The sequence below is a fragment of the Tamandua tetradactyla genome, chromosome 8, assembly GCF_023851605.1.
Source record: "Tamandua tetradactyla isolate mTamTet1 chromosome 8, mTamTet1.pri, whole genome shotgun sequence".
Taxonomy (NCBI): Eukaryota; Metazoa; Chordata; class Mammalia; order Pilosa; family Myrmecophagidae; genus Tamandua; species Tamandua tetradactyla.
This window is the reverse complement of record NC_135334.1, coordinates 73,901,077-73,927,613: the sequence shown is the minus strand read 5'-3', so window position 1 is coordinate 73,927,613 and position 26,537 is coordinate 73,901,077. Positions and strand designations below refer to the sequence as shown.

Sequence of the window (26,537 nt, the reverse complement as noted above, 5' to 3'; positions counted from 1 at the left end):
TCACACAATATTAGGTGACCTGTCTCAGAAGATGTTGCTGAAGTCATTGGCTCATCGGATCTCAAACTCTTCCCTATCCAAAAAAAGTGGCAAAAGGTGGGAAGGAGGTGAGGTGGGGTACAGTACACATCCACACTGCTCCCACCCACTACTGAGAAAGAGTAAACAAATCCATAGAAGCTACAGTGATTCATCCAAGATCATCTCACCATCTCACCCAAGGTGGTCTTTTAAGGCCCCATGTTTACAGCTGGTGCTCAGCAAATGAACCATCCCCTTCTCAACAAAGACATCTATTAGCCTTCTCCAGCATGGGTTCAGGCTCCTGCTTCTCCTCTAAGTGAGCCATTCCTGTCCCTGTAGCTGGCCATACACTCCTCTGACCCCCAAGGAATGTGACAGCATCACTTTGGCATCCTTCTGGTCCTACTTATACCTTTCATATAGAAAAGTCTACGTTTGAGTGCTGTGGCCAGTCATCTGGGACCTTTTGGCAGATATGTGCCAGATGTATACTCTGTGGGACTTCTGGCCTCATCAGTCCCAAAGGATAAGCAGAGGTAGAAAGTAGTCCCTGAGGCCCTCCAGGTGGTGCTGGTCACTCCCTAGCACTGCTTAAACTGCAAAAAAATACTGCCTCCCAAGCCGAGAAACAGTTATTTAAGGTAAAGAGCAATTTAAGGTCAAGCAGTCATACAGATCTGAACCTTAGTTCTGCCATTTACTAAGTTCTTCTATCTGTAAAATGGGTATGATAAACAATAATTTGAGGAATACTATATATTGGAGTATTGTGAGAATAAAATCTGATAATAGTTTTTCTAGAAATACCACAAATGTTTACTGATGCTAGTTTTTTCCCTGTAGTAGGCACTAGGGATGCAGAGATTAATCAGCAAGGCTCCTGCCCTTACACTGCTGAGCTGACTAGAGGAGATTTTGAAAAAGGAGGTATAAGAGGCAAGATGGGTGGTTTCCACATAACAAAAGTTTTATTTACCATTAACTTATGCAGAGGAAAAGATAGCTATGAGTCCCTCTACCTCAGGCTTAGCTTGCATCCTCCACTCTACTCTTTTGGTGTCTAGCAGTGCCCTTGTCTTTAACAATGTGAGCCTGTCTCCATAAGGAGTACTCCCTATGACTAATATGACAAACACAAGAATAACCCTTTATGTTTGTACAACATTTCAAAATTTATAGACACTTCAAAGTGATCATACCCCCACCTTCAGAGCAACCCATGAAGGGTAGATAGGTTACGTACTATATTATCAGATGAGGAAACAGAGGCTTAAAGAGGGTTAGGTGGCTTGCTCAACTCGCACTGCTAGGCGGTGGTGAGCTAGTACTAGATAGAGCCTGTCTGGCTCCCAGGCTTATTATGCTCTCTAGCATGCAGCACAGTGTCTGCAGATGCCTACAGGTGCAACCCTCACATAACCCAGGGTCAGATCAGCTGACCTGGTTCTTATCAACAGTCCCTAAGAGGAAGTCTCTGGGTCTTCAACTCCTTCCCACCTCAAGGCTCTCACCTTCAAGGCAAAGTAAGACAGGAGAAGGCATCATTAGCACTGCAGTTGGAATCAGAGCACCTGTTTCCTCAAGCCACTGCTCAGGAGCTCCACTACATTGAGGTATTGTTTAAAACCCATCAGAGAGGCCTGGGACTTCCCAAAGTACAGGAGCTATACCATTTCATCCTTTTAATCTTTTCCACACAGAAAAAGTGTGAGGAGCTTCAGCCTAAGGTAAATTCAAATTATCTTTTTTTTTGGCAATTCATACTATTTGAGATAAATGGAGCCTTTTTATGATAAGTGTTTTATATATAGTATTTCATTAAATCCTCACTGTTACCTGAGAGACAGCTGTCCTCCAGCCAGGATCAGCAGGCTGCCTCCTAAGCCTCTGTGGGAACTATTAATTCTGCTTCCTGCACATATCTTCAGCCAGGTGATGGGGCAAGAGAGCGACTGGAGAGGACAAGTCCCTTCAGGTCCTTACATGGCCTTCCTGCCCTGGAAGGCCCTCCTGCCTCTCAAAATCCTACCTGCTCTTTAAAGCCCAATTCAAGTCTTCCTCTTCCAGGAAGTCCTCTACTCCTAGCTCTGTCCTAAGTACCTATAACATGGTGTGTACCCATTTAGCAAACCCTTTCTTTCTTGTGTTAAACTTCCCCCCTGCTCTGATTTTCCAACTATATCTTAGACAACTCATGGATACAGTAATTATTTCATAATACTTTCTATATGTCACACAGCATCACTTCAGTATTCCATGCAGCATGAGCTGAACACACAACAAGCTGTCCCTTCATCCATCCACATAACCACAAGCATACCATTACTGAGTACCTACAGTTCAGTAAGTGCTATGGGAGAGACATTTATGCAGAGGGCCTGATAATAGCACTCATCAGGAGTTTGGAGAGGAATCTCCAGAATAAGTATCCTGAGGACGACGAAAGCTTGCCAGATGAGAGAGAAAGGGCATTCCAGTACAGGAAGAGGCATTTAGGCCAGAGGTTGAAAAACTGTATTACCTGTTCATTCAAAAAGCTGTGAGTTCTTCAGTGAGTCTGGAATGAGGAGTGAAGTTGGGTAGAGCAGTGTGCAGAAATGAGGCTGTTGATGTAGATAGGGGCTTGAACGTTTATCCTGAAAGCTATGGACACCTGATGATTTTTGTTAATTAATTAGCAGTATGGGGAACAGCAAGAATAAAGGACTTAGGAGACAAGAGAACCGAGTTAAAAAACGGATAAAAAATGATAATGTGTCTCGACTGCTCTGTGCCTCAGAGTCTCTATTTGTAAAGTAGAAATTTTCTATATCAGTAATTCTCAAACTTCAGTGGAACAGAATCACCTGGGGACCTTGTAATGCTACCTCCACCAGCACCACCCTGCTCTAGGGAGGAAAAGATGCCTGGGCACCAGAAATGCTCTTCACAAGCCCCATGTTTAGAGAGTTAGAGCAAAGCGCACAGGGTACATGCCTTGAGATGAGGTCCCTAATGCCCCTGCCATATCTCTCCCACCACACACACACAAAAACTCAAACAGAAAAACAAAAACAAAAACAAAAAACCCAGTTCCAGATGGAATTAGGTCATTCTATAGCACATACTCAAGTCTGTCTTCTCATTCATCCACTAAATATGTATTAAGTACTTTTCAGGGGCAGAGCAATGGGAATAGCGGGTGGCCCCTGCCCTTGAGAGCTTATAAATGCTACAAATGACATAAAAAATAGTCTTCTATCTTTTACCGAATATCTCTGAAAGGAAAGACTCCAGAATCTGGCGTCTCAGAGATCTGGATTCTAATCCTGGCTCAATTAAGTGAGTGGAAAATTACTTCATCTCTCAGGTTTTTAAATTTCTCATGGGTAAAATGAGGACATTAATACCTATTATTGGGTTTCTGTGAGGATAAGAGATAGTTCAGTTTATAAGGGGCACAGAAAATGACTGGCACCTAGGGAATGGCAGTTTTTAAATTAACATAACCCTCCTCTATCCTGGAACCCAGCAATACATCCATATTCCTCTGTTTGACCGTCAGAGGCTTCTTTTACCTGATCCCAGTTAATCTCTCCAAACAGACTTCCTTCTCCTCCCTTTCTGCTGGTTAAGATTTTCATAAGGGGGCCCTGGTGATTGATCCTCACGACAAATTCTCAGTTCACAGCATGGTGTATCAGAAGGGGCATGGGGACTGGACTCAGATCAGCAAGCAAAACACACTGACTCTGATCAAAATACTTAACATCTCTGAGGTTCTGTTACCTCATCTTCAAGACAGGGATAATATCACCTTCCTCACAAGACTCAGTGGAAAACCCAATTAAAAAAATGACAAGATTCTGATTAGATAATCTCCAAATAAGATATACAAATGACAAAAAAAAAAAAAAAAGCACATGAAAAGATGCTCAACATCATTAGTCATCAGGGAAATGAAAATCAAAGCTATAATGAGATACCGCTTTGCAGCTACTAGGATGGCTAATGTCAAGAAGACAGACAATAACAAGTACTGGTGAGGATGTGGAGAAACTGGGACCCTAAAACATAGCTGGTGGGAATGGGAAATTGTGCAGTCATTTTGGAAAGCAGTCTGGCAATTCCTGAAAAGGCTAAACAAAATGACCTAGCACTTTCACTTCTCGGAATATACCCAAGAGAAATGAAAACATACGTTCACACAAAATCTTGTACACGACTGTTCATAGCAACATTATTCATAATAGCCAAAAAGGGAAAACAATTCAAATGACCATCAACTGATGCATAGATAAATAAAATATGGTATAGCCATAAAATGGAAAATTATTCAGCCATAAAAGAAACAAAGTACTGATACATGCTACACCATGGATGAAACATTGTATTAAGTGAAAGAACAGTCACAAAGACCACATATTATTATTCCATTTATATGAACTATGCAGAATAGGCAAATCTATGGAGAAAGAAAGCAAATTAATGGCTGTGCAGGGCTGGGGAATTTTCACAGGAAATGGGAAGTGATGATAATGCGTACAGGTTTCTTTCTAGGTGATGAAAATGTTCTAAAATTGATTTTGGTACACAACTCTGAATATATTAAAAATCACTGGATTGTATACTTGAAATGGGTGAATTGTATGCTATGTGAATTACATCTCAATAAGCTCTCGTGGTAAAAAATTTATGTGAAGTTGAGCATATTACCTGGCATATAGTAAGGACTCAATAAATGGTAGCAATAAATTTATTATTGTTGTACCCTTTCCTTTTTCTGATGCAACCCTAACTCTAGCAAGAATATGTCAAGCTAAGAATTCACAGCTTGCCCCTGTGAAGCTTATTCGTACAAATAAGAAGCTAAGCTTACTGATAATTATGTCTAGGAGTCACCCCCAGAGAACCTCTTTTGTTGCTCTGATGTGGTCCCTCTCTAAACCAACTTGGCAGATGAACTCACTGCCCTCCCCTCTATGTGGGTCAGAACTCCCGGAGGTGTCAATCTCCTAGGCAATGTGGTACTTGACTCCCAAGGATGAGCTGGGACACAGCATCATGGGAATGAGAAAGGCTTCTTGCCAAAATGGGGAAGAAAGAAATGAGAAAAAATAAAGTCTTAGTGGCTGAGAGGTTTCAAACAGAGTCAAGAGGTTACCTTACAGGTTATTCTTATGCAGTATACAGATAACATTTTTTCATTTAAGGTGTATTGGAGTGGTTAGAGGAAAGTACCTGAAACTGTTGAACTATGTTCCGGTAGCCTTGATTCTTGAAGAAGACTGTATAACTGTACAGCTTTTACAATGTGACTGTGTGACTATGAAAACCTGTGTTTGATGTTCCTTTTATCAAAGGCATGGACAGATGAGAGAAAAAAAAAGGATTAAAAAAACAAGTAACAGGGGGAGATAAAGGGTAAAAACTGGGTAGACGGAAATACTGTGGGTTAGTGAGAGGGAGGGGTAAGGGGTATGGGATATATAAGGTTTTTTCCTTCTTTTTATTGCTTTTTGGGAACGATGCAAATGTTCTAAAAATGATCATGAAGAAGAATACACAACTATGTGATGATATTGTAAGCCTTGTTTGTATAATATAGTTGGATTGCATGTGTGTGGATATTTCTCAATAAAATTATTAAAAAGAAAAAAAAAAGACAAGCCAGGATTTTCATTACCTTGAAATGAAATGAAATCCCTTAACAGGGATGAAGGCTTAACTGGTATAGAATTTCTGTTTGGAGTGACTGGAAAAGTTTTGGTCATGTATAGTGGTGGGGACAGAACATTGTGAAGGTGGTTGATAGCATTGAATTATATACTTGAAAGTGATTAAAATGGGAAATTCCATGTTGTATATGTTACCAGACTAATAATAAATATAATAATAAACCACAGAACTGTACAACACAGAGAGTGAACCATAATGTAAGCTATGGGCTATAGTTCATAAGTAAACTATAATAATAATAATAATAATAATAATATAATATTGTTTCACCAATTGTAACAAAGGTACCACACTAATGTGTGATGTTAATAATAAGGAAAACTGTGTGTGGGGGGCTATAAAGGAACTCTGTACTTCCTGAATATTTTTTTGTAAACCTACAACTGCTCTAATAAAAAAATAACAAAAAAAGAAAGAAAAAAGGAATGTGTCAAGCTTATTGCAGGAGACCCATCTCATAATCAGTGGAGGGTCACAGGTCAGTTCTGATGGCTAATATCCTGGGACTAAGAATCTCCTTCTAATATTCAGATGACTAAATATGTGTTAGATAATAAGAAAATAATGACCATCATTTAATGAGCACTCACTGTGTGGCAGGTATTGTGCTATTTTACACACAAGAACTATATTGTTATTATTACTCCTACTTAGTAAGGGAGAAACTGAAACTCAGAGGGGTTATATAACTTAAGGTCCCATCAGCAGGCAATGACCAAACTGGTATGTTCACTCCAAAGACCATACTCTTTTCTCTATGTGATTAAATGCTTCGCTATTCCTTCCTTTTATTTATCTATGCTTTACCCATCCTTTACAACTGCAGCAGCCTCATTTTCACTGATCTCCCTTGTTCCTATGTATTCTAGCAATGCTAACTAATCAAATTAGTTATTTTCTTTTATATAGTATTGTGTATTCTCAAATTGCTTCATATGTATACTCTTGAATATGGCAGGTAGTCAATAACTACCTCTTCAGTGAATGGATGTTAGTTAATCTTGTCTTCCCGAGCAGAAAATAGTTTATTCCCCACCCCTGCCCCCACTGGAGAGCTTGACTTCAATGTGGGCATTTCTACAATGGATATTATTTCTTGTGTTTTTCATGAATAACAAAAGTTAGATAAAGATGGCACAGATTAGCAGTCTGATGCATCCCCCAAAGCATGAAATGAACTCTATTTTTTGACCCTAAGATACTGGTTCCTTGTTTCTTCTGCTAGGTGTTCCATGGCTGCTAGCCTCTGACTTCCTTCTTTTCCTGAAAGCAAAGGTCACTAGGTCCTTTCCTCACCGTGAATATGAAGAGCAGCCCACACTCCAGCCTTAAGAGTCAATGCTGCCTTTGGAGAAAGAGTTCTGAGAAGATTATGCAAAACTCAGACAAAGGGCTAGTATGTCTCTGACTGTTGTGAAAACCTTGAAGGGGAATACACAAACATATACAGGGGTCTTTCTGGAGATGAGACCATTAATACAAAAGTCAACCTTGGATGTCTCAAATCTGTCTAAACAATTTGTCAAGATCTTGAGGATCACAAAATAGGTTCTTGAAGGACAGAGACTGTCTTACTTATATTTTTAATCTTTCTTACAGAGAAGGCATTTGTGGTCATTGGGTTGGTCTATGGCTAGAGGACTAGATATCACTAGTCACCATCCTCTCTGCCCATGGATTAGACGGTTTTTCCTTAAGAACAAGACTCTGTCTACCTCATTATTACCCTATCATAGTGTAGCATGGGAAATGGCACAAAGTAGAAGCTCAAAAAAGATTTGATGCATTACAGAAATGACTGGGTCAGCATTTTTTCTACTGAAGATACATCAAGGGCAGTCTTCCCATAGGGACCCCAAGCCTATATTCTCTCATTCCCATGATAGGGAAGGGAAAGATCAGGAAGACTGTCCTGGAACTTTAAGGAGATAGGCTGTCAACTCTGCCTGCGGCCTCAAACACTTGGTGTGGCATCCTTTCTGGTCCAGATCTTGCCTCTGACCATAGACCTAGAGCCCGTGCCTCACCTTCATATCATCAAGTTCAAAGGGTGGGATAAACTCTTTTAAGATTCTGTAAAATCAATTATCTATAGAAAATCCATCAAAACACTGAACCTCCTCTACTTCTCACCCCTCCTAACTCTCAGAGTAGTAACATGCTCATAGGTTCTAGATTTCCTTTGATTTGTCCTATAATTACTCTGAGTTCATCCTCTCCTCATCTCCCTCCTCCCATCCTCATCCTAACCAAAGCAGTGTTCTCTGTGTTTCAGGGATCCTTCGTAATAGGGCTGGCAACAGGAGGAAAGAGCCTACCCTTTTTGCCTCTTAGCCAGCAATGTTACTTGGTTGGTCAAACTTGATACCTCTGTGCTCCCCATCTCTATACTAGCTTGCTTCTCCCTCTGCCTTTTCTTCAAGATGTTAAAAACTCACAATAAAAAACAAATACAAAATGCTGTAATTAATAGCCAATTCCAAGCCGACCCAGCATCTCTACTAATAAACCTCAACACTTGCAAAAAGAACAATAAATTCTGCCCCTCTCTGGTTCTGAGGTGGTCTCTTTTATATACTCCGTGTGTGTGTGTATGTATGTGGGTAAGTGTGTCTACATATATATTTATTTTCCTTTATTTCCCATCCAGGGAGGGGCAGAATAATGAACTGCGTGCGTCAGGGAAGATGAATCTGAGATACTAGGGAGCAGTGCAGTAAAAAGATTAAAGTGTTATTATTGTTGGGTTTTTTTCCCCCATGGTCCATTGTGACAGCTCGACCGTCATCTGTAAAAAATGTCTCAGCGAGAGATAATCATCGGAAACTCAATAAAGCGTCAGGGGGAGCCTCAGCCCCCATCAATCACTGTGTGCCTGGAAAATTTCAGCCCTCTGTCTCCCTTCCTGCTATCCATATAAATGTCTCTAATATATTTTGTGTGTTGTGTGGGACCCATCCCTGATCTGGAACTTTTGATGAAAAAATATTTATATACAATATATGTAAATCAGTTAAAAACCACAAGATCAGTTCTTCACCAGCCCATTCCACCTTTTTTTTTATTTTATAAATGCAACAGAATTTATTCTTTTTAATAAAACATGTCAACTAGTCTATCTCTCTCTCCTAGTCAAATATATGAATAGGTTTGGAGGGCTAGAAGGATGGAAACAATTAACATAACTGGGTGACACACTTTGTCTTAGTCGACCAAAATGTCTGATGGATCGACAGTGTGTTGTCCATCCTGGTGACTCTATAATGGTCAACACTGCTGAGAAATGACATGTAGAGCCTCTGGCCCTGGAGATGCAACAAGGCTCTAAGCGGGCCTGGATAATGATGAAGAAAATACAGCTCATTTATTAGAAATAATAACTTGCCAAACAGCTTTTGCACAGCAGGTTCCTAAGCCAGAGGTTCTGAAAAGTGTGAGGCATATTCAGGCTGATAGGGTTGCTGGGTTCTATACAAGACCAGTAGACAGTTCTGCTGGCATAACATCAAGTCTCTGCCTCAGTCTCCTTTAGCAACTTCATCATAGGATTGCTATGAGTTCATAAATACCAACAAATGTTATTTGCTATTGCTGCTACTATCATTATCATCGTCTCATCATCTCCCCTTGCTTCTCAACCCTGGAAGTAATCAGCTCCTGCAATGCTCTTTCCTCCAGAACCTTCAATTTTCCTCTCTGTCTAAAGGATAAATTCCAAGTATCCTGATCTGGACCCAGTCTATTACTGCTTCATTTTTACTGTTCATTATTCTTTAAAATGAATCTTTTGCTATGTGGATGCTTTCCCCTAACAAGTCCCCTTGCACAGGCCTGAAACTTTTTTTCTGTTCTCCATCTCTGAGCATTCTGGACATAGCTATCACCTCCCTACTCGGATCCAAACGCTGGCCCTCCATAAACCTTTCCAATATCTTCTCATACTTTGAAGCTCAAATTCCATTTTATTTCCTTGACTGCTTCAGTCATAGAAATTCACTTCTCTTTGAGCTCTGATAGTCCTTGTTATCTGTACTTCTAACTAGACCTTTGTCAAACTGCTTTGATCATGTCTTCAAGCTTTATTAACTACTGTTATTGCTAGTACCCTAAATTTATATAATGTCTTCTATTTTCTCAAGTGTTTTCTTACAAGTACTTCAATTTGATCCTCACAAGCTAATGGGATAGGAAATACTGTTCTCTACAAATGAGAAAATGAAGGCTCAGAGAGATAAAGAAAGCCACCGAAGGTAACACAGCTACATAATGGGCAAGCCACTTCTTGGGCTCTAAATAGTATTCGGCTCTTTGCTGATAACAGTTTGCTACCACAGAAAAGCATTCAGAAAGCTGTATCAAAGACTCTGAATGAAGTTCCATAAGAGTTTGATGAGGATAATGATGCTAATGTAAAAACAGAAGCTTACATTAATGGACTCTTATGTTCTAGGCTTTAAGTAAGGGATAAATATCGTAACTCTAACTCTCCAACTTTTATTTTACAAATAAAAAGACAAAATCTCTGAGAGATGCAGGAAATTGCTCAAAGTGTCACAGCCCTTCAGCATTCTGCAATCCAAAATACCATGGCTTAAGCACACATCAGCTTAAGGGGGGAAAATAAGGTCTCTTCAAGGAAGGTGTAGGCCCATTTGAATTTTTAAGCAGTTCAAGCACAAGGCCATAACTAACACCTGTAGTCTAGATCATGCTACTCAGAGTGGGAAATGTAAATTCTCAGTCCCCATCCTAAATCTACTGTATCAGAATCTCTGGGGATGGAACCCAGAAATCTGTTTCAACAAACCCTCTAAGCAATTTGTAGGCATGCTACCCATCTAGTCTTATTTCCTTGGGAACCTTATTACTTCCATGTGACTAAGTTTGAGCTGTCCAAGGGCATATATTCTCTATGTTGAGCCTGGGCAGGGCTGGGCATGCAGTGGGTGCTGGGTTCACTCACACAGCAATCAACTGAGTAGCTGAGCTGGGATAAACCCACTCCTGGGCACTGACCTGGGTAGGGGAAGAAATATTATAGAGAGTAGTTCCATTACCGCCAGTGGGGACTCCTAGCCACCTCCTGAACTCCAGGGCACTTGTCCACTGGTTAGTGATGCACCAGCATGTACCATCTTGTCCCCCATCTGAAGACACAGAGATGGGGAGGTCAGTTAGAGCAAGCCAGCACCTGCAGCCCCTGGAGCTAGGGGTCTAAGGAAGGGGGCCACCGGGGTTGGTAGAGTTGGCTCTGAAAGGTCCAGCTGGCAAGCCAGGCCCTATACTCCCAGAGGGCCCTGTGCCCACCTAGCTTTTACACAACTCATCTTTATTCTGCTGTTACTTGGAGCTGAGAAGAAAAGCTGATTTACAGCCCTGCTCTGGCCACATTTCTACCGTGTTTTATTGTTTTAATTGTACATATGAGAGGCGCTCAGAGTGCTCGCTTGCATTTCTGACAGCCCCAGACACCCAATGTTTATAACAGTTACTTAAACAAGCAGCCAGCGGCATCCTGGGCTAGGCGATTTGTTTACTGGTACCATTAATTTATTGCCTCCTCCACCTGAGGATTGGGGTCCACCACCCATCAGCCAGCCACAAGTGGAACTCTCCTGGAGTGGCAGGGGTGGGCCTCAGGACACTGAATGGAATGTGGCCAAGATCAGGCAATGAGTTGGAAGAGGAGCAGCAGTGATCTCCATGCTCCCCTCCACAATTTGTCCCATCTCTGTCTGCTGAAGCTGTATCCCCTGTTTAAAGTATCTTTCCCCCTTCTCTTCCTGTCTAAAGCCAACTCAAATTCCACTTCTTTCAAGTATACTACTCGTTTCGATGCTAAGTCTAGTAACTTCTAGAACCTCAGAAATCACAGGGCTGACAGAGATCTTGGAGGCACCCAGCCTTTGTTATACTCCTTTAGTGGTGAGATGCCTAGTACCTCATGAGGCCAGCTTCCTGCCTTAAACTGAGCCAAATTCACCATCACAGAGAAATTTTTCATTCCTGTCCCTGTCCTTTATACAGGATTGTCTCTAATTACCATAACAACCCTGTAAGATGGGTATTATTATCCCTAGGTTATGGATGAGAAAACTGAAATTCAGGAACCTTAAGTCACTTGCTCAAGATCACACAGCTAGTCAGTGACAGTACTTAGTTGCACTATGACTGGCCAGCACAGGAGCCTGATCTTCCCCTAGGGTACACAGTGCCTCTAAAGATGCAACTCTGAGGGCTGGAGAGTTCACACAGAGCAGATGGGCCAACAACGCATCCATACCAAGTTTACCTGGGTCACCTGCACCAGTGGGCCTATACTCTCTCTACCCAAAAACACCAATCTTGACAGGGATGGAAGATGCTATAAGGCATTCAGCTGGGCAGACTTCTTGCTAAGGGGCAATGCGCATATGTAAAATATTAGAAGGTTTTCCCTAGCAATGGGGCAACTGATGACAAAGTCTCAGCAAGGAAGGCAGAGAAGTTTCTTTCCTCCCTAAGCTTTTCTGTTCTGAGTAGGTAGTAGTGATATAAAACTTCCCTGAAGGAGAACAGTTCAACTTCTTTGATACCTTTTACCTCCTTGCCTGAATCTTCTTTCCTCTTTAAACCCTAAATGTTAGTATTTCTGAGTGAGGAACATATCCTCAGCTTGTGCCACAAACCCCTCATTTAAAATTCTTTCTTTAGGCAAATTGTTTTAACTATCAAGCAAACGCTAGTGACTCCCAAATCCCTATTTCCTGCCAGACTTCTTTGAGCTCCAGGTCCACACATCCCACTGTTTATCCAAATCAGAAACTCGGCTATCACCATGGATGCCTCCTTTTCCATCAATTCTCACATTCCACTAAGTACTCAACTTCCTTCGAATGTTTTTCTAACATTTGTTTTCTCCATTCCCAAAGCTCACCTTTAGGAATTCTCAGAAATTATAAGTACTTTTAGGGAAGAGGAATATTTCTTCTCATGAGTCTCAAAGTTTCATTACCTCCCAAAAAGTCAAGAACCACTGCTAATCTCTTCCCTCCAATTTCATCCTCCACTTGGCCAGAATGGTCCATCTAAAATGCAAATGTGAAATTTTAATGACCTTCAGGATATAGTATGCACTTCCTAGAACTGCCTTACAAAGTCCATTCCTGCGTAAGCCTGCTTACCTCACTAGTCTTAACTTCTTTTATTTTTTATTGTGTGTATTAGTTAGGGTTCTCTAGAGAAACAGAATCAACAGGGAACACTTGCAAATATAAAATTCATGAAAGTGTCTCACGTGACCGTAGGAACGCAGAGTCCAAAATCCACAGGGCAGGCTGCGAAGCCAATGACTCCAATGGATGGCCTGGATGAACTCCACAGGAGAGGCTCACCAGCCAAAGCAGGAATGCCACCTGTCTCCTCTGAGTCCTCCTTAAAAGGCTTCCCATGATTGCATTTAGCATCATTAATTGCAGAAGACACTCCCCTTTGGCTGATTACAAATGGAATCAGCTGTGGATGTAGCTAACGTGATCATGACCTAATCCTATGAAATGTCCTCATTGCAACTGACAGGCCAGCGCTTGCCCAATCAGATGAACAGGTACCACAACTTGGCCAAGTTGACACCTGTCCCTAACCATGACATTGTGAAAAATAACATATATACAAAAAAAGTAATAAATTCAAAGCACACCATAACAATTAGTTATAGAACAGATTTCAGAGTTTGGTATGGGTTGCAATTCCACAATTTTAGGTTTTTCCTCTTAGTTGTTCCAAGACGCTGGAGACTAAAAGAAATGTCAATATAATGATTTAGCAGTCATACTCATTTGTTAAATCCTATCTTCTCTATTGTAACTCCATATCCTACCTTTGATTTTTCTCCCAATCTTTAGGGGTATTGGGGCTATGCCCATTCTAAATGTTTCATGTTGGAAAGGACTGTTGATAATATGGGATAGGGGGATGAAACTAGTTGATGTTCTGGAGAGGCTGGCCCCTTTGGGTTTCAGGACTTATTTGGCCTAGGAACCATTTGGAGGTTGTAGCTTTCCGGAAAGTAATCATAGTGCATGCAACATCTGTAGAATCTCAAATAGAACCCTAGGTATTCTTTAGGGCTGGTAGGAATGGTTTTGGTTGGTGTTTGGCTGATCATGGTAAATAGCAATATCTAGCTGAAGCGTGCATTAAGAGTAGCCTCTAAAATAGTCTCTCAACTCTATTTGAACTCTCTCAGCCACTGATATCTTATTTTGTTGCAATTCTTTTCCCCATTTTGGGCATTATCGATCCCATGGTGCCAGGGCCTGGCTCATCCCTGGAAGTCATATCCCATGTTGCCAGGGAGACATTCACTTCTGGATGTCAAGTCTTAACTTCTTGTTACTCTCCTCAACACCGCGGCAGATGATTCCATTCACCGTCTTCCCACCCCTCCATGTTTCTTTATGTGTTGTTCCTTCTGCTTGGAAGTTCCATCTCTGTAAGCCTGACTGGCCATTTTCAACTTAACCTTAAGATCCAATTTAAAGTCACTTACCCTTTGAAACTTCCCAGACATCAGCATGCTCCCAGCAGAGTCCATTACTCTCATTTTAGTGCTACCTACATCCTTTGTACATGCACCTTTGCATCCACCACTTTGTTCTGTAAGTCCCTGTTCAGAGTTTGGTAAGTGTTCTAAGTCTTACTTGACTTAGAACACTGTGAGAACTTAAGCTATCTAGACTACATATATAAACATGCATTTTTACATTCCCACCATTTGGTAGGGTGACTGACACTCAGTAAATGCATGTTGAAGTATAAATAAATGGAACTAATAAGCAGTTACAACCACAGAACACTATAGAATTCATAAATCAGGTATTTATCTATTGATCTTTACAACAATACTGTTAAGGTTGACCAGGAATATTTATTTTATTAGAGTTTAAGGAGGGCTTGCCAAAGTATCTTCCATCAGTACTGAGAACAGGCTGAGGCCCACAGAAATATCTATTAAAAACTGAATGAGGGGGTGCAAGGGTAGTTCAGTGGTAAAATTCTCGCCTGCCATGTGGGAGACCTGGACTCAATTCCCAGTCCATGCACCCCTCCCCCCAAACAAACAAATAAACAAAAAAGAAACAAGCAAAACTTCAACAAATGATGGTGCAATAATGGGATACTCACATGAAAAAACAATGAAATGTGGCCCCCGCCATACAGCATACAAAAAAAACCCAAAAAACTGAGTGAACTTGATGGGCTTTGACACTGACTTTATGCTCCAATATAAAGGATTGTCCAACTTTTCTGAGCCTATGACATTCCTGTGAATTTGCCTAGGCACAGTCCAGGCAAGGGGAGTTTTTCTTTGTTTTTGGAGAACAAAAGAATTTATTCACGATCTTGCAAGAACAGGTGCATAACCAAAATATGGCTGGTGCATCAAGCAATAAAATGCCACAGGTTTTATACCCTAAGCTTAGCATGTAGGCCCCTCCCCTGTTTCTTCACTGACTGGATACTCCAGAGGGTACAGCCTATCAGGATAATCCAACTAATTCAAATTTCCCACCGAAGGTTCCTGCTTTTGATTACACTTCACATTTCGGTGACCCCTGGCTGCTACTTATTTAAACTTGTTTTTACCTATATGAGGATTTAGTGCCAATTCTAGGCTTGCGTCAGAGGCCCTCTCCTTTCCTGGCTTGCAGGACCAGTCTGAGCCGTTTTGCAGTCCTTTGTTTAGTGAGTTCCATTTCTCTCATTTTGCCCCATCTTGTGTGAAAGCTAAACTTAATTTTATTCTTACAAATTCCCCCTCTTTCTTTCTGAACTCTTTTAGTTTTCACATATAAGTTTTTTTTTTTTTGTTTTTTGGTTACGGCAGCTTCAGTGAGTCTCTGAGCTAGCCTTCAGGTACATGGGAAAATGTAACACCCTAGTGCTGTGAGTGCCCCAGTTATGATGATTAAAGAAGTTAACATGGAAGGGGAGTTGTCATTTACAGCATGGTCTACTCTATCCTCCTTATAGACCCCTACCTGTCAGATAACTGCCCCTGAAAAAGTCAACTTAATTCAATTCAAAGAAAGGAGAGCCACAGCACTTGCTTCTAATTCATCAATAAACACGAACTAGATAGAGCTGGGTCCTCTGCCTTGTATACAGTGGCACTCAATAAATAATGGATGAATGGGTAAAAGAAAAAGGAAAGAAAAGCATGGATATAAAGGAGCTAAAGGTTTAGACTGGTAAGGTGAGAGGAGAGCCCTGAGATGATTCTAACAGTGTCACTCTCCAGGCCCCCCGAGTCAGAAAGAAGAGTGGTGCATGAACTTGCAAAGTAGAGCACATCCAAACTGATACATTAGGGAGAGTAAGATAAGCTTCCAGAAAACCAGTAGACAAAGCGAGTCTGGAATTTAAAATTCTAGAATGTATTTTCCTAAATGGTTCTTAAATACCTAGGCACTTACTGGGCACCAATATGGGTTCCCTCAGGACAAGACATGAACATGCCAGAATAACTAAATTCCCTTTTCAGAAAGGATTACTAGGTAAGAAAATCAGACAAATGCTAGACACATTTTGATTTTAGTATGAAATTTTAGAAAATCTATTACAATTTTGTGGACAAGATGGAGAAATAGAGGTTGGAAAAGAACAAAATTTCAATGCTGGCTTAACAAAAAAATCCTGTGAATGTTGAATAATGCAACCAAATTGTTGTAAAGGGCAATTTCTGATTATGTGCTCCAGAATTCTGCAATTAATAATGTCCTAATGAGCATTTTAACCAAAGACTAGCACGTAAAGTATTTGACAGCAGGGATCTTATTTGGTCTAACTCACTAGCACTAGTACATACATACAGGACTGGGATCAGTAACATTTATTGAATAATAAGTGAATCCACAGAAAGTTATAAATAAATTTGTAGATTATACAAAATAAGAAGAGACAGTGTTTTTACCTTCATGAAGGATATCATAGCCTTTCCCAATATTTTTGTAGCCTATCTATCATCTAGAATATAGGCTGGCTGGTATAAAAGTCAAAAGATTTAGAGGAGGCTAACAAAAAAAAAGAAAGAACGAAGGAGAGAGATAGAGAAAGAGAAAGAAAGAAAGAAAGAAGGAAGGAAAGAAGGAAGAGAAAGGGGGAGGGAGAAGAAAAGGACAGGAAAATAAAAAGAGATCTAGAACAGGTATTGGCAAACTATAGCTTATGGGCCAGACCCAGGCTGCCACCTGTTTTTATAAATAAAGTTTTATTGGAACACAGTCACGGCCATTCATTTATGTATTGTTTATGACACTTTTGCACTACAATGGCACAGACCATCTGACCCACAAAGCCTAAGATATTTACTATATGGCTCTTTCCAGAAAAAGTTTGCCTACCTACCACTGATCAAGCATGTTGCATATGAGCATCAACCTAGATAGAACCATTGGAACACAAAGCTACAAAATCTGAGTGCAGATATGGTCTGCATTGGGAGAAGCATAGATAGCAAATCAAGAGACATATTCTCTGGTCTGGAATGATCCTGTGAAAGTAGTTTATCTGGAGGATGGGAAGAGAACAGAATGAAAATAACACCATTTGAAAATCAATCAAAAGAACTGTAAAATAGAAGAGGGTAAGGAAATGGTTACTGTCTTAAAACAGCTGAACCATGGGGCAAAGGGAAGCCTCAAGTTCAATACAAATGAAACATAAGACAGACTTTGAAAAATAAAAATCAGGATCTTCTAAACAATTAGAGCTAAGAATGAAATGGGCTTTGTTAGAAGGTACTGATTTGCCCACCACGCAAATAAAAGGCATGTTGCAGCAGGGATTCCTACCCATGGGGATGGGGATTGGAGTGATAGCAGAGGCTGGACAAGATGGCCTTCCAGCTCTGAGATTCGACGAAATAAAAAATGTTTACTAAGCCCTACTGGCATTCTTGGAGCAGAAGAAAAGTTACCCAAGTAATTCCCTCCTCCTCCTTGGCCCTGTCCTCTAAACAAATGCTCGTCCTCGCTTTCTGGGCAGAGCAGCTGAACAGAAGACAAAGCTGAGGGTGGTGATGCTATGTTTGAGTGAGGAGAGGATAGTTCATAAACTGAGTCTCCACATCAGGCTGCAAACATAGGACAACTCTGGTACTCAAGAAATTTTTCTGTGTTTGAAACATAAAATGAACATAATTCCTTCAGGCTCAGTGGAGAATCCATGGAGGGATAGGGCATGGCCTGCACATGTAAGGAACTGTCAGCTGAGGCGAGAAAAAGACATATGAGCAGATGAGAGTTCAAATAACTACCTAAGAGGCCAAAATTTAAAGAACATTCAAAAGAGCAGCTGAGGGCAGGCTGCAATTATTGCCAATTGTTCAGGGAACAATTCAGGGAAGGCTTTGTGGAGGATAAAGCCATAGCAATGGAGCCTTGACAGAAGGACTAGGTTTAGAGAGGTGGAAAGGTAGGCAGAAGGCAACTTCATACTTCACCTGGGCAGCAATTACCTTATGTTCCTGGACACTACCCTCATGTCAATGATTTGAGAAACTTTCTCCCAAGTGTAGCCACAACACCTCCACTCAGGCTATTACAACCCAGCTGTCAGTCTGGGCAGCTTCACTGACAGCTCTGAGGGCTGAGTGCATTGCTCTCCTCAGCTGAAACTCCCTCCAGGTCAATTTCCTGACCCTCACCTCAGGCAATCACAGCAAGGCTGTCTGTCTTCCTGGAATTATTGTCAATCCTCAAACTGTCACTGCTCAAATGCACTATGGCTGGAAATCTGAGGGTATCTCAGCCTCTGTGAGTGATCCAGGTTAATGGGAAGGCAGTGGGGACAGTTTAGACAAGTAAAGCTCAAATGCAAAATACTCATTTCTGTCCATTTTCTCAACTTCACTTAAAAAAAACTGCTCAATAGAGACGACACGGAATGACTTGTCCTGGCACCCTCTAGCAGACATGTGACTGAGGTGTTCACCCCTCTTTCTACTACAGAACTCCAATCACCCATACAACATTCTGGAGGAGGCAATGATGACTACCCTGTTTATAAAGCAGACATCAAGGCACAGAGAGGTGGACTGCTTCTCCTGGACCAAACTGTAAGTTAAGGAGCCAGTCTCAGAGAAAGGAATGTATTTTACATATGGGGGAGGAAAAAAAAAGCCAGCATTCTCAGCAGTGCTGAGGAACTTCCTAAGGCTGAGGAAATCATTGAGGCTGTTTTCTAGTTCTAGAGCAAGGTAAGCCTGCAGGAAGTAGAAGAGGAATGAATCTGCATTCCATGCAGCTGACTTAATTATTTTGTTGAATCCTGCTAAATGTCCCACTATTTGAGGCTCTACTGGCTGAGATGCCTTTGGGAGAATACCAGTTGAAATCAGTGTCTCCCCCACTTCCCACCGATCACAAAATCAGACCTTTATCCATTGCCCAAGTCTTCTGAAGTGACATAAATTATAGAAGGAAAAGATACTGTAAGGCCATTTCCCCAAGCCCTCTGGGTTATACATGATTTGCAAAGAAGGGACTTGGAGGTTCTCCCTTGGAGTTGATGGTAGAAGTGGCAGAGAGCAAGGCTACCTGAAAGCCACAGTGAGGAGAGCTCCCAGGGTTGCAGGGTAGCCCATGTTTACCTTCCAAAGAATGGATTCCCTGTTCCTTCGCGGTCTTGTAAACACTGCTGAAATCGTCTCCAAGGTTTGGGTCAGCCCCAGCGGCAAGCAGGACCTGCACCACTCTGGAAGAAATCAGAAAGGCAGAAATGTCAAAGACAGTAAAGGTGCAGGAAGCTGAGACCCAGACTGTAAAGCACGTTAGGGTTGGATCTACCTCTGCTCACGTGTGTGGTATAGTGTAAAACACAAAGGTAGGAAAGATAGCTCTGAAACTTACTAGCTGAGAGGCTCTGGAGAAATTATTTAATCTCTTCAAGGCTCAGTTTCCACTATAAAATACAAACTATTTATACAAGGATTATTTATTAAATGCCTACTATGTGCTAATCACTGTTTTAGGGCCTGGGGTCTATGCAGTCTTGGAACTTTCAGTTTGCTGAGAAGGACAACAATGAAGCACAAAATTACAGCAAAGTGTGATGAAGGTTATGATGGGAGAGGTACCATGAACAGTGAAAGAACAAAGAAGGGGAGGAGGCAAGGGCTCCCAGAGGAAATGGTATTTAAGACCTAAGGGCTGAGTAGCCACAGCTGGGATGGTAAAGTGGAAGGACCCAGTGGATTTATAATACTGGAGACAAACAAACACAGTCCTTCAGGAAAGAAATAAACTAGAGTAGAGAATGTAAGGGGAAAAAGAGAGGGAGATAAGGTAAACCACTGAGGGGTTTAAAGGGCAAATGGCTTGACTGGATATGCTTCTCCTGCCCTTTACAAAAGACACATGTGCTTTTAAAGAAATTCAGATTATACAGAAATAAATAAAAAAATTAAAGTCTCCCTTTATATGCACCTCCTTACCATAAAGTCCAACAGTAACTACTATTTATAGTTTGGTAAGTTTCTTCCCAGACCTTCATAATTAGAAAAATCACTCCCACAGCTTTGTGAGAATGGATTGGCAGGAGCATGGCCTGAGACAGAGCCATCCAAAGGGTTGTTCTGAGGTTAAATTATGTAAGTTTACAAAGCAGCAAGCACAAGTTTGACATGATAACTCCATGTACATTAGCTTCCCTTGTTCTTCTTTCTTCTCTTATGTAATGCTCTGCTAATATTTTCCTTTTCTCTCTAATTAAAACGAGACACATTCACTAAAGAAAATTCAGGAAATACAAATAATCAAAGAGAAGAATATGTTTTAGTATATTTAACATCCTCCTATTATTTTTCAATGAATATATGCATATTTTTATTTACAAAAATGAGTTCGTAAATAAACTCTCCCTCTCTCTCTCCACACACACACTTCCACATAATTATTCAGCAACAAAAATTGTTTTTAATGGCTGCACAGTATTTCACTATAAGAGCTATTCCATACTTTATTTAACCGATCTCCTATTGTAAAATAATTAGATTGCTTTTAATATTTCAATATTATAAATAACACAATATCCCTGATTATTTTCTTTGGATAAATTCCTAGACAATGAAGTTCTAGGTCAAAAAGTATAAGCAACTTAAGGGTTTTGATAAATATTATTAAAGCCTTTTAGAAAAGTTGTACCAATTTTTATTTTCACTAGCAAAGTATGAAGTATGAGAGTAACTGGTGTGTTTTCCCGTTAGTAAAATGGGGTGTTTATTATTCTTCTTCAGAATGCATTAATCTGGTAAACAGTAAATGATATCACACTGCTGTCTCAATGTACATTTCTCTGATTATCAGGGAGGCTGAACTTTAGTTATGTTTAAAGGTCTGTTGTATTTCTTTTCTCATGACTCTCTTATTCATATCCTATGTCCACTTTTCTCTTAGCATGCTTATCTTTTTTTTAAATACATGGGCAGGCAATGGAAATCAAACATGGGTCCCCAGCACAGTAGGTGAGAATTCTACCACTGTGCCACAACTGCATGCCTATAATGCTTATCTTTTGCTGTTCACCTTCAATCAAAACTGTTATTGTTTTTGAAGGCATAAATGGCAAATATTCAAGACAATCATAACTACTAAAAATCACACTAAATTTTTAGTTTTTCTCCTCTCTGCTAGTTTTTCAATATTGAGAACCAGCAGTGTTGATGGTTTTCCCTGTATCAATGGTTTGATGATCATTAGCTTCAAAAGGCAGAGTACCTGGGATAATTATCTGCGGAATGGATGAATGAATTTCACTAACTTCCTTGCTCACACACAATCCTTACAGGCATGTCAAAAAAAAAAACAGATTCCAAGGGATGAGGGGAGCTGCAGGCTTATCCTTCCCCATCATACCTGCCCACCTGGTCTCACCAGCAGCCTTGCAAGGGGCATGTGGCCCATGGGGATGCCTTCACTGCCTGGCAAACCAAGAGGGTATTCTCCATTCTTATAAAAACCTCTAAGCAGGATAGGTTCAAGATGGCAGCTTAGTGAGCTGTGGAATTTAGTTTGTCCTCCAGAAGAGCTAGTAGATAGCCAGGAACAGAACAGAACAACTGCTGGCGCCACATCAGTGACCGGACACACAGCGTGCACCAGTCTGGACAAGCTGGACCAGCTGTGATCCCACCTAGAACTGTGAGTTCCCCAAGCTGCAGAGGACTGCATGCCTCCCGCACAGGCTGGTTCCAACAGGGGAAAGGAAAGAGACTTTAATAACAGCAAGGGGCTAAGCTCAACGAAACTCCAGTTGTGGCATTAATTAGCAAATTCTGACTACTAAAGATAAACCCCAGCTCAGGTGAACCTTGAGTAATTACAACCTGAGATTGCTGGGTTTTGCCCAGTGCAGAGGGGGCACAGCTGATGGAAAAATAAAAAGGAAAAAAAACCCCAAAAACAAAAAACAGAGATTTTTTTGATCAGACAGCATAAAATACTTGAAAAGGTCTGGGCCCTGAAGGAAAGGAGGGGGCACAAAGGGTCTGGAGATACACAGAGCAACATACCAACTTCAGCTCCTGACTGGCAAACCCGAGGTACAGAGGTCCTGCTCCAAAAACGATTTTGGGGGGTAGGGGGGTGGGGTCTGTGTTTCTATGGCTTGACTACTCTTTGGATACAAGGCAAGGCTTCTCAGGCTCCAACTGCCCCAGGCAAGGGTGCAATTAAGCTTGTCTGAAAGACAGACGCTGGTCAGGTGAAAGGAAGAAATTTCCTGGAGGCTATGCATTTCCCAGGACAGGGCTGGGGCCCAACTCAGGTGGAATACCACCCCCTCAAAGAATTCAGACCCTAGGGTGTGGAAAACTGAAGTGATTAAAGCCAGCCTACAGCTTCAACCCGGTCTCAACCACGCCCCCAGCAGGGAGAGTCTGATGAAGTTAAAGGCACCGCATCACCTTATGCTGGTGGGAAACCACAGACAGACGAGCACCATATACAGGGCAGGACAGGAAAAACAGTCTAGAGGCTTCATAGGGAAGTCTTGTCAACCGGGTCTCACCCTCAGGGAAAACTGATGCAGGTGACTTTTTCCTCCTGAAAGGAGGCCAGTCTGGTCTGGAAAATCTGACCGGAGTCTATAATACTTAAGTAGACCCTTCTAAGGAAAAAAAAAGGCACCATACAGGCAGGGCAAGAAACAAGAAAAATTCTGATCTGTTAAACAAAACCTAAGCTAGAGGTCTAGAATAAGCTGAATTGAATGTCAAAGAACAGATAGACAACAAAGTCATTCAGCAAGAAAATCCTAGGTAAAAAAGTGAAAACAATCTCCAGAATAAACTAATTAAGGAAATTAAATGTCTAGACACCAGCAAAAAATAATAAACCATTCAAGAAAAATTGAAGATATGGCCCAGTCAAAGGAACAAGCCAACAATTCAAAAGAGATACAGGAGCTGAAACAATTAATTCAGGATGTTCGAACAGACATGGAAAATCTCACCAAAAATCAAATCAATGAATTGAGGTAGGTTATAATGCAAGGGACAAACAAAAAGAAGAAATCAAAAGTCTGAAAAAAACACATCACAGTACTTATCGGAATGAAAGGCACAGTAGAAGAGATGAAAAAAAAAACAATGGAAACATCTACAATGTTAGATTTCAAAAGGCAGAAGACAGGATTAGTGAACTGGAGGACAGGACATCTGAAATCTGACAAGCAAAAGAAAATATAGGGAAAAGAATGGAAAAATAAGATCATGGACTCAGGGAACTGAATGAAAACATGAAACGCACAAATATACGTGTTGTGGGTGTCTCAGAAGAAGAAGAAAAGGGAAAAGGAGGAGAAAAACCAATGGAGGAAATTATCACTGAAAATTTCCCAACTCTTATGAAAGACTTAAAATTACAGATCCAAGAAGTGCAGTGTATCCCAAACAGAATAGATCCAAATAAATGTACTCCAAGACACTTACTAATCAGAATGTCAGATGTCAAAGAGAAGAAGAGAAATTTGAAAGCAGCAAGAGAAAAGCAATCCATCACATTCAAGGGAAGCCCAATAAGACTATGCATAAATTTCTTAGCAGAAACCACGGAGGTGAGAAGACAGTGGTATGATATATTTAAGATACTAAAAAAAGAAAAACTGCCAACCAAGAATTCTATATCCAGCAAAATTGTCCTTCAAAAATGAGGGGAAATAAAAACATTTTCAGACAAAAAAATCACTGGGAGAATTTGTGACCAAGAGACTGGCTCTGTAAGAAATACTAAAGGGAGCACTAGAGACAGATAGGAAAAGACAGGAGAGAGAGGTGTGGAGAAGAGTATAAAAATGAAGACTTATAAGTAAAAGCAAAAAGAAGAAAAATTAGATATGACATGTAAAATCCAAAAGACAAAATGGTAGAAAAAAGTACTGCCCTTACTGTTAATATATTAAACTCCCCAATCAAAAGACACAGACTGGCAGAATGGATTAAAAAACAGGACCCATCTATATGCTGTCTACATGAGACACATTTTAGACCCAAGGAAAAACATAGGTTGAAAGTAAAAGGTTGAGAAAAGATATTTCATACAAAGAACAATTCAGAAAAGAGCAAGAGTAGCTATACTAATATTCAACAAATCAGACTTCAGATGTAAAACAATTAAAAGAGACAATGAAGGACACTATGTATTCATAAAAGGAACAATTCAACAAGAAGACATAATCAAATATTTATACACCGAGCCAGAGTGCTCCATCTACCATAATAGTTGGGGACTTCAATTCCCCGCTCTCATCAATGGACAGAACATCTAGACAGAGGACCAAGAGAGAAACAGAGAATTTGAATAATACAATAAACAAACTAGACTTAATAGACATTTATAGAACATTACACCCCACAACAGCAGGATACACCTTTTTCTCAAGAGCTCATGGATCATTCTCAAGGATAGACCATATGCTGGGTTACAAAGCAACTCTCAATAAATTTTAAAAGATTGAAATCATACAAAACACTTTCTCAGATTATAAAGGAATGAAGCTTGAAATCAATAATAGGCAGAGTGCCAGAGTGCTCAACAACACACTCTTAAACAACCAGTGGGTCAGGAAGAAATTACAAGAGAAATCAGTAAATATCTTGAGGAAATTGAAACTGAAAACACAAAATATCAAAATTTATGGGAGGCAGCAAAAGCAGTGCTAAGAGGGAAATATATTGCCCTAAATGCCTATATCAAGAAAGAAGAAAGGGGCAACAATCGAGGAATTAACTGTCCATTTGGAAGAACTAGAGAAAGAACAGCAAACTAACCACAAACAAGAAATAGGAAAGATTAGAGTAGAAATAAATGAAATTGAGAACATGAAAACAATCAAGAAAATCAACAAAACCAGAAGTTGGTTCTATGAGAAACTCAAGACTGATGGACCCTCAGTAAGGTTGACCAAAAAAAAAAAAAAACAGAGAGAGAGAAAAGATGCAAATAAATAAAATCAGAAATGAAAGAGGACACATAACCACTGCAGCTGCAAAAATAAAGGAGGTAATGAGAGAATACTATGAACAACTTTATGCTAATAAACTAGACAATGTAGATGAAATGGACAACTTCCTAGAAAGGCATGAACAACCAACACTGACTCGAGAAGAAACAGATGACCTCAACAAACCAATCACAAGAAACTGAATTTGTCATTAAGAAGCCCCCCCAAAAAGAAAAGTCCAGGACCAGATGACTTCACATGTGAATTCTACCAAACATTCAAGAAAGAATTAGTACCAATTCTGCTCAAACTCTTCAAAAAAATTGAAGAGGAGGGAAGGCTACCAAACTCATTCTATGAAGCCAACATCACCCTCATACCAAAGCCAGACAAACCTACTACAAGAAAAGAAAATTACTGACCAATCTCTAATGAATATAGATGCAAAAATCCTCAACAAAATTCATACAAATTGAATCCAGTTGCACATTAAAAGAATTATATACCAGAGTGCACAGACGGTTCAGTGGTAGAATGCTCGCCTTTCATGTGGGAGACCTGGGTTCGATTCCTGGACCATGCACCGCCCCATCCCCCCCTAATTTTTGCACCATGACCAAGTAGGATTCATCCCAGGTATGCAAGAATGGTTCAACATAAGAAAAGCAATTAATCTAATACACCATATCAACAAATCAAAGCAGAAAAAACACATGATCATCTTGATTGAGGCAGAAAAGGCATCTGACAAAATTCAACATCCTTTCTTGTTGAAAACACTTCAAAGAATAGGAATAGGTGTTCTAGTTTGCTAGCTGCCAGAATGCAACACATCAGAGACGGACTGGCTTTTAATAAAGGGGGATTTATTTCATTAGTTCTTCAGAGGAAAGGTAGTTAAGTTTGATCTGAGGTTCTTTCTTATGTGGGAAGGCTCAGGATAATCACTGCTGGCCTACTCTCCAGGCCTCTGGGTTCCAACAACTTTCCCCAGGGTGATTCCTCTCTGCATCTCCAAAGTCCAAGGCTGAGCTGCGAGTGCAGAGATGACGAATGCTGAGCTCCTTAGGCTGTGCTACATTGTGCTCTCTCATTTACGCACCAGCCAACTAAGTCAAACGTCATTCATTGCAGCAGGCATGCCTCCTAGCCGACTGCAGACGTAATCAGCAACAGATGAGGTTCATGTACCATTGGCTCATGTCTGCAGCAGCAAAACCAGGTGCCTTCACCTGGCCAAGTTGACAACTGAATCTAACTACCACATGTCCACCCCTTGTCAACTCGGCAACTATACGCATCACCTTAAACAA

The 26,537-nt window shown here is 40.6% G+C and overlaps 1 protein-coding gene across 2 annotated transcripts in view; it reads right to left on the bottom strand.

Moving 5' to 3' along the window:
• CLPB (ClpB family mitochondrial disaggregase) overlaps window positions 1–26,537 on the bottom strand; it is a 183,437-nt gene that overhangs the window by 78,793 nt on the left and 78,107 nt on the right. The window contains exons 4-5 of one of the 2 annotated variants that reach the window (XM_077113690.1): window positions 19,376–19,479; window positions 10,800–10,889 (exon numbers count right to left, since the gene is read on the bottom strand). In XM_077113690.1, coding sequence (XP_076969805.1) covers window positions 10,800–10,889; window positions 19,376–19,479 — 194 coding nt within the window. The remainder of the gene's footprint in view (window positions 1–10,799; window positions 10,890–19,375; window positions 19,480–26,537) is intronic. The other variant, XM_077113691.1, reaches the window with a different exon arrangement.